General features: G+C 65.3%; 2 protein-coding genes across 2 annotated transcripts in view; one reads left to right on the top strand and one right to left on the bottom strand.

The window, feature by feature from the left end:
• The window catches only part of H696_01693 (hypothetical protein), a gene marked incomplete at both ends in the record, with an annotated part of 1,834 nt that extends 1,564 nt beyond the window's left edge, over positions 1-270 (bottom strand). The window contains one exon of the mRNA XM_009495599.1: positions 128-270. Within this exon, the coding sequence (XP_009493874.1) occupies positions 128-270 (143 nt within the window). The remainder of the gene's footprint in view (positions 1-127) is intronic.
• Positions 271-931: 661 nt separating this feature from the next.
• Positions 932-6,663, top strand: H696_01692 (hypothetical protein; the record flags this gene model as incomplete). Its single annotated transcript, XM_009495598.1, has 6 exons — positions 932-1,971; positions 2,092-2,454; positions 2,740-3,506; positions 3,726-4,097; positions 4,313-4,491; positions 4,563-6,663. The coding sequence occupies exons 1-6, from the start codon at positions 1,167-1,169 to the stop codon at positions 6,661-6,663; spliced, it is 4,587 nt and encodes a 1,528-aa protein (XP_009493873.1). The 5' UTR covers positions 932-1,166.
• Positions 6,664-8,800: the final 2,137 nt, after the last annotated feature.

Genomic DNA, 8,800 nt, shown 5'->3' with positions numbered 1-8,800 from the left:
GGGGGGGGGGGTTGCATGCACCAGTTGGAGCGATTTGGGGTAACATGGGAAGAGGAAGGGGGGATACGTGAGGGGAGTTAGCGATCTGGGGAGAGGGATGCAAGCAGGGACAGATATGGCTGCGCACTTGATGTAATCCTCACGGTCCTGGATGTGATAGCGACGCATGACAGCCGCCTCGCGGTGCCCACCGTCGCTCTTCCACTCGACGAAGTTGACCTTCTTCAGGAGCTTCTGCTCATGGTACTTCAGCTTACGCATCGACGACATGGTGTTGTTTGCGGGTGGATGGTTGACGCCTACAGGAATCAGGAGGCGAAGAGGGCAGGCAGGAAAGAGGAAGGAGAGGGGGGGAGGGAGGACAGGGGAAGGGAGGGCAGGGGCGGAGTGGGATGCAGGGAGGGGAGGATGCTTGACCAAGCTGGGCCCCGCAAGGGGCCAATCTCCAGGGCCTTTTTCGGTTGTCTTCCCCGCCTGCCCTCCTCGCCGGCACGCGCGAAGGCCGAGGGACCCGCCTGTGGGGCACAGCGCGGCGCACTCACACGCGGCCGGGCACATGATGCTCCAGCACATATGCCAACGCAGTGGCGCATTTCGCCACGATCGCCCGCGCTTCGTATTGCGGGAACTGTTTCTCGCCCGCTCCCCCCCCCCCCCCCTCCCCCCCTCCCCGGCCCGCAACGCAGTCGCCGGGGCTCTTATTTGGATGGTTTTATTTTCTGGTCTCAGATTCCCAAGATGTGGTCCGCAGGATGCCCGGGGAACTGGGAGACATCCCCCATCAGTGCTCGCCTGAAACAGCCAATCGCGCCCCCCACCCTCACCCCGCCTGGCCGGTCGGATTGCCTCTCCTCCCTGACATTGTCCCCGGCCCCTCTTGTGTTGGGCTCTGTGGACAGACTGGTGGCGATCTCAAAGCGTGGGAGGGTAGCCTGTGGGACAGCCCCCGCATACATCTCCCTCCCTCCCCCCCTCTCCCTGTCTTCCTTCTCCGACTCCCCCTCCGACTCCCCCTCCGACTCCCCCTCCGACTCCTCCCCCCATTATTTCTTCCCATCACCACCCACATCCTCTTCCCGCCGGACTTTGAGGCTGGCTACCTGGGCATCACTGCGTTCCAGGTGCTCGGCCACTCTCCGTCCCTGTGGTTTTCTTCTCACTGAGGCATGGTTCCCACGTTCGGGGTCCTTGTTGGCCCCGATGCTAGCGCCGAGGTAGAGTCTCCCGGGCGCCTGCACCGCAGCGACTCCCCTGCCCCTGAGTACTCTCAAGATCCTCCGCCTGGCCCGGAGGAGTATGGGCCCTTCTTCGATGCAGTTTCTCCTGGACCCGAGTCTTCAGGCCTTCCTCCTCCAGCTTCCGAGCCGCTTCCCAGTGTCGCCACTTTGTCGCCTTCATCCACTTCTCCTGGGCCTCTGTCGCCTCGGCGCTTTCCGGTGACCATTCCCCCACGGGCAGCCCGGCGTCCAAGCATCTCCCATGTCGGACATACCGCCACCATGGTCGCCCCGACCGCTGCTGCCCCATCCGCCGCCGAGGAGGCCCCAAGGCTGCCCACACATCTGGCCATTGGTGGGTCGCCACACTCGCCACGCTCCCCGCAGTCTCCCCGCCAGACTGAAGCACCTGCGCCGAGTTCCGGACCGGGGGACATGCGCAAGGTCGGCAACCCGGGTCCCGGGGGGATCCAGCTCGCTGTGGCTCGCCATGCTCCCCCGCATGCCAAGCCCACGCATGCTATCCTCCCAGCCGGGGGGGACTCCGTCACCACCCTGCCTCTTGCCTCTCTGCCGCCCGCGGTGGTGATGCAGCTCTTTTCCAGCATCCCTCTACCACCGGCAGTATCATCACACCGACGGGGATCGGTGACTCGCGAGACACAGGCAGTCGCCACCGGCGGGAGTGATGGGGATGTCGATCTGTCGGCCGCGCGACGACCCCATCTCGTTGCCATTCCCAACCCGTTGCCGGGTAGGTGCACCCCCCGGGTTCTGTTTCCTCACCACCTGCCCCCCCTCCCACCTCCCACACACAGCCCCTGTTCTGACCTGTCTGTGTATCTCTCCTTCTCTCGGCTTGCCCTTCGGCCAGACGCCCCACCCCCGAAGCGCGCGGCCCTCTCAGACCGGGCCGAGGTGGCGGTTGGCGCCACTGAAGGGGCGACCATCCGACCTGGTGTCGGGCTCAAAGATGACGCCGTCGCGACCGAGACCGCCATGGCCGCGCGGGCGACGCCCCCTGCGCCGCCGCCCCTCCCCCCCCTTCCGCCAATTCTGGCCAGCGCTGATTCCTTGATCCCCAACGGCTTCGCCCTGACGCCGATTGACATCATCAATCTGAATGCCCGGCCAGCGCCGCCTCCGCCCTATCGCTCCGTTTGTACCTTCCAAACCCGGCTTATCACAAACGACTCGGATGATCCGGCCCTGCTGATGCCACAGTCTTTCCGCTTCAGTTCGTGCCCCCTCCCACCCTCTCTGATCTTCCCCTCCTGCCGCCCTTGTTATTTCACCAGCGCCACTGCCACTGCCGCCTCCCGCCGCCACCTGCTCTCCCCCCCCCCCCCCCCGCCCCCCCCGCCCCGCCCGGCCCTCCACCCTCTCACCCCGGCCATGGTTTTCCCGTGGAGAGCCTTGCCCACGGCCACTTCACCCCTACTCCCTCCTCTTCCACCCCAACCCCCCCCCCTTTCTCCCCCCCCCCCTGCGCCATGGTTTCGTCTGACATCATTCCCCCCAGTCCTCAAGAACACCCTCTCCGGGATCCCCGTGCTGGCGGCTATCCACGCGCATCCAGGGCACGCCATCCCGGTGGCAAATGAGCCCCTGGGATTCTTGCATCCACAGGCTGCCGACCCGCTGGTGGACTTTTTCCAGCGCGGTATCGTCTGGGCCACTGGCAACACGATGCAGTACTTTTCAGGCAACCAGCGCTCGGGGGCCTCGGTGGCCTCGGTGGATGAGGGGTTCCTGCGGGTTTCCTCCGGCCACCGGACCAGCGACCCGGATCCTGGCGTCCGGCAAATGCACCAGGCTCTGACCCGGTCCTTGGCTCCGCTGGGTGGGCTGCCGAGCGTTTTTGCCTCGATTGAGCTTTTCGCCCCTCTGGGCGAGCACTCGCGCATCATCACTGCCTGCACGGCGGCCGGGCTGCTGATCACCCATCGGGATGGCGTGGATTCGGCTCTGGTGGACCCGATCACCGGGGCGGCCCTGCCGACCTACGATGGTGGCTCCGGGTCCGGTGGCGGTTTCGACGGGATGGCTGCCTTCCGTGGCACCGGGGCCCTTTCGCGACCGAACAACATCGACGTTGACCTCTTCGCGGATGGTGCCGACGAGGAGGCCTCGTCGGACGATGAGTCCGGTCGCGAATACCTGGAGGAGCTGTTCGAGTCATTGCAGTCGGCACACTCCATGCTCCCGGAGGCCCCGCAGCCTATCAATCTTCGGACCAACCTCTTTTCCTACCAGCTTCAAGGCTTGTGGTGGCTACGGGCGCGAGAGGTACACATGGCTCTTATTCATGCGATGCGACTGGCACTGCGGTTGTTCGGCATGCATTGGTCTTCCCCTCCCCTTGCCCCGGTCTCTGCTCGTTTACTTGCGCGCGCGCGCGCGCTCCCTCCCTCCCTCCCTCCCTCCCCCTCTCTCCCTTTTGCCCTCTCCTTTCCCCGCGACCTCTTCCTCCCGGTCCCCCAGGCTAACCTTCCCATCGCCTCCCAGGCCGAGCCCCGCGAGCAACTGAAGCAGAAGACTCTCTTCTGGGAGTATCACGCACCCTCAGCCAAGTACATCAACCGTGAAACCAACACCACTCAATGGGAAACCCCGCGCCTGACTCGGGGTGGAATCATCGCCGATGACATGGGCCTCGGTAAGACCATCCAGTTGATTGCGCTGATTGCTTCGACCGAACGCATGGACCCGGCCCTCTCGACCACCATCAACCCGGAGGATTTCGTCGAGATCCCGTCGCGCCTCGGCTTGCCGGACCCCCACCCGATTGCCTTCCTCCGGCGGCCGATCCTCCGATCTCGGGCCACGCTCATTGTTTGTCCCCTGTCGTTGCTCTCCCATTGGGAGTCACAGATTATCGTACGTACACACTCTCCGTGCTGTCTTCCGTTTGCCCTCCCTCTCCCTCTCCCCTCTCTCTCTCTCTCTCTCCCTCCCCCCTCTCTCTCCCTCTCCCTCTCTCTCTCTCTCCCTCTCTCTCTCTCTCTCGTTCTTCCTCAGGAGCAATGCGGACATGCGCTTTCTCACCTCCTTCCCCTGGCTTCGAAACGCCTGCTTGTTCTCCCGACCGACAGCTTCACACTCAGCCGAACACCCTCACACAGTATACATACCATGGGCCCTCAAGGCGCAAGGATATTGCCTTCCTGTCCGGCTTCGATGTGGTTCTGACCACATACAATACCATTTCTTCCGAGTGGGGCACCGCTTCGCCGGACACATGGGGGCCCCTACACAAGGTGTTTTGGCGCCGGTACGTCGGGCCTCGTGCGGTTCCTCCAGCAGCTGCTGTTCCAAAAGTCCCTGACAGTCTGTCCCCATCAGCATCATTCTCGACGAGGCGCACAACATCAAGTCCCTGAGCGCCAAGCAGTCACAGGCCACCTTTTGCCTGTCGGCCGAGCGGCGCTGGGCCGTGACCGGCACTCCCATCCAAAACCAGTTGGATGATCTTTTTTCCTTGATCAAGTTCCTTCGAGTGCCGCAGATTCAGAACTACGCCTACTGGGGCCGGGTATTTATCCCCCCCAAGCGCCGGAATTCGCGGCTCTCCTCCACGCTGAACGTAGAAAAGTTGCAAGATCTGATGAAGGACATCTGCATCCGGCGATTGAAGTCCACCAAGATCGAGGGCAAGTCTTTGGTCTCGCTGCCAACCAAGCACGAGGCCATCGAGAAGGTGACCCTCTCGCCGACCGAGCGGTCCTACTATGACTCGATCGCCCTCTATACCAAGAGCCGGCTGGAGAAGATGCTGCGCAAGCAGCCCGGTCGCCGGGGCCGAAATGCCCGCGGCAAGAAGCGCTCAGATACCCTGTCGCATATCCTGGTCCTGCTGACGGTCCTCCGTCAGATCTGCGACTTCCATGGTCTTGTGCAGGTGATGTCCCTGAAGCTGGCCTCCTTACAACGAGCTGGCCTGGCGGCTCCGGTGCCCGAAGAGCAGGACTCTGGGACATCGGACATGGGGGAAGGTGCAGCCGGGCCTGCGGCCCATCTCCCAACCGGCGCCAGCACCGGGCCGATCACCATCGACCTGACCAGCCTCATGGGCGATTCTTCCGAGGAGTCTGACCTATCCGAAGCCGAAGATGAGAAGGAGGAGGAAGAGGCCGAGACAAAGGCAGCGGATCAGGGTCTTGCTGGCGGGAGGGAGGCCCGGGGGACTGACTCGCTCAGGAGCCGGGACCCAGTTGCCCCTTCGGCGCCTGTCGCTCGACGGCAATCAATCGTTTCACCGATTGAACTCCGTCCGCGCCAGGCCAGTCCATCAATGAGCCCCGTGGTTTTGGCTCGCCTGGCGGACCCCGGCGGTCTGTGTGATATCTGCCTGCACCGGGCCATCGGGCCGATTGCCACCAGTTGCTGTGAGCTGGTCAGTTGCCGGCAGTGCATTGAGCGGGTCATCGATGCCACAAGCGACAGCCGTTCCACTCGGTTTGATGACATTGGCACCGGGGTTTGTCCCAGGTGCAGCTCCAGCCTCATGGGAACCATGCTCCTGGACTTGGAGGCAGCGACTGCCGCGGCGGCGGCGGCGGCGGCGGCGGCGGCGGCGACGACGGCAGTAGCCGCCTCGGCAGCGTCCCCGGTCTCCACATCGGCGACGGTAGCCCAGGCGGCCCCCTCCTCACAGGCTGGCCCCCATGCCGCCGCGCCCTTGTCCCCGGGGCGCCCCGGGCGCCTGGATCCCTTGTCCCTACTGGCCGAGGAGACCGATGCCGCAAGCAGCAGTGTGGATCTGCCCCCTTCGCAGCATGTGGCCATGCTGGTGGAGCAAATTCGCGCCGGTGGACACGAGCCTTCGGCCAAGATCAGCACCCTGCTGGCGCAGCTGCGCACCTTGCAGGACAAAACGCCGGGCGTGAAGAGTGTCATCTTCTCCCAGTGGACATCTATGCTGCATGTGGTGGGGGCTTTCTTCGAGAGCACGGGCTTTGCGGTGCCGATCGCGTCGCAGGGTGCCCCCCCGGCGTCCGGTGTCGACGGGGGGGGTCAGTCATCTAGGTCGGGCCACCCTCGGAGTCTGGCCGCCGGGGCCCGGATGCGCTTTGTTCGTTTCGATGGTGCCATGTCTCTGCGCGAGCGGAATGAGGCCCTCGAGCAATTCGAGAATGACCCCACCGTGACGGTGATCCTGGTGTCGTTGCGGTGCGGTGGCCTTGGGCTGAACCTCACTTGCGCCAGTCGGGTGTTCTTGCTGGATCCCTGGTGGAATCCGGCCCTGGAGAGTCAGGCCATCGACCGGGTGTATCGGATTGGCCAGCGGGCCCCGGTGCGCGTGGTTCGCCTGATCGCGGAGAACACCGTCGAGGAGCGCATGCTCAAGCTCCAGCGGAAGAAGCGCGAGTTCATGTACAATGCCTTTGGCAAGGAGCGCAACGCCGAGAGCGCGGTCGAGGAGCTGATTTCCCTGTTGCGCTGAGAGGCGCAGACGCGCAAAAGCAGCATGCATGCCCTATCCCTCGGCCGCCTGTTGCCGGCGGCAGCGATGAAGTTTTCTCTCTCTCTCTCTCTCTCTATCTCTCTCTCTCTCTCTCTCTCTCTCTCTCTCTCTCTCTGTTTCTCTCTCTCTCTCTCTCTCTCTCTATCTCTCTCTCTGTCTCTCTATCTCTCTATCTATCTATCTATCTCTCTCTCTCTCTCTCTCTCTCTCGCCCCTCCCCCCCCCCTGTCCCTCTTGTGCGCCCCTCGTCAAATGTACCTGTCCTCTTCTCCATTTGCAGGCGTGTATCGGTGAAAGGTGCCCAGATCACGCCCCTCGTGGTGAAAATGATCATGGTCTCTCTTTCTCGTTCCCACAGGCGCAAGCTCCATGGGCCGGGGTGGGTAATTTCGGACCAGGGGCTGGGGCGGCCGCCGCCGGGGGGGGGCGGGGGGGGGTGCCAGCTTCTCTGAAGGAGGGTGTATGTGGGCAGGTGCCGGGAGCGTGGCAAGGTGTGTTCTTCCGGCCGTTGCTCCCTGGTGCAGATGGATTTCGCGGGGAGTTCCGTTCGCGGAGAGACCTGTGCTTGGGAGTTTGTCCTGCTTCCCGGCTCTCTGAAGGGGGGGGGGGGGGGGGGGGGGCGGTGCCGTTTTTCGTGGTCCGCCCCGCCCCCTCTGAGAGACGGCGGCAAAAGGCGAGGCTTGGGAGAAGGCTGTTGCGGCCAGCTGTGAGGATGATCTCCTGGAGGTTGGAGGTTCCGCGCTCGGGGGGAGGAGGGCTGTGTGCTGCGATCTCATCCAGCGAGCAGCCAGACGTCCGTGCAAGTCGGGCTGTCCGCCGCCCACGGGGCGGCGGGGGGGCAGGGGCACGCCCGGCGGGAGCAGGCGCTGCAGCCCCGTGTAGGGCTCATCCGCTGGCACTCGCCGCGCCCGGGGTAAAGGCACATCCATCTGGCTGGCATGCGTGCCGTGGATGAGCTTTCTATCGCTTGTTTGTTCGCGAGGCGCTCGGCCGCGTACCCGGCGGCTGGAGTGCCGGCGGGAACTCGGGCCTCTCGTGGCGCCGGTGTTCGCGGGCGCCGGGCCGGACGGGCAGGGGGGGCCTTTTCTCCGGGCAGTGCGGGGTCGCAGTCCGGCACACAGCCGGGAGGGGGGGGGGGGTTCGACAGAAATCCCCCCTGCGGGCGGTTGGTCGGCCTGGGTAGACCTCGGGCTCAACGCAGCACTCCGAGAGGTGGATGATATCATCGGTCGGGGGGCACACGGGTAAGCCTGGCACCCTGGTCCCGAAGGGCCGGTAGCAGGGCCAACCAAGGGACTGATGAGGCCTGATCTCCGGGGTTGGCCGCAAACGCGCGGCCACCGGCGACAAGAGTTCGCAGGCGATCGGCGGCTGTACCTGGGCCGAGAAGACACGCCTAACGGGTCGCCCCTGGGGGCGGGCGCGGGTGAGAGGCGGCCGGGGGGAGGGGGGGGGGTCATGCGCACCGCTCCCGGCTGGCCCCCGGCCGGAGATTCAACCGGCCACTTGTGTGGTGGGGAATATGACTGTCGGCCAGAGACGGGGGAGGGGGCCCCGGGGGTGTGGCATGTGCTCTTGCCGTGAAGGGGCTAGCTTCTTCTCATTTGGGTCCTTCCTCCTGGGGACGGCCCTTTGGGCCAGGGGCTGGCCGCCGGGAAGGTGCCGTCGCTCGGTGGCAGTCTCTTCCGCCTGTTGCCGCCGCCCCCCCCCCCCCCCCATCCCCCGCGCGCCCCCAGGGGGAAGAGTGCGGGGCTTCTCCTCGCCTCTTCCTGCTTTCCCGCGGCGGGCCTCCCGGGGGAAAGGGGCCCCGGCGTTCTGGACGGGGGGGCGGGGGGGGCGCGCGCCGCGCGGGGGGCGGGGGGCGGCGGGGGGGGGCCTCCGGGGGGGGGGGGGGGGGAGGGGGGGGCGTCCCTCAACGGAGAAAGAACCCCAGAGGACATGTAGACTGACGGGCCGATCTCGGGATGCCTGTGCCTGTTTGCTAGCCGCTCTGGGGATGGGATGCAAGGGAGCAGCGATCCCGCCTCAAGCAGACTTCCCCCCGGATGCCCCCGCGTCCGGGCCCCCCCGCACCTGGACCCCGTGGTGTGGCTTCCGCGTCGTCGTTGGGCCCGAA

The sequence above is a fragment of the Fonticula alba genome (genome assembly GCF_000388065.1).
Source record: "Fonticula alba strain ATCC 38817 unplaced genomic scaffold supercont2.2, whole genome shotgun sequence".
NCBI lineage: Eukaryota > Rotosphaerida > Fonticulaceae > Fonticula > Fonticula alba.
The sequence above is the reverse complement of the archived record's forward strand: the minus strand, read 5'-3'. Positions and strand labels throughout refer to the sequence as shown.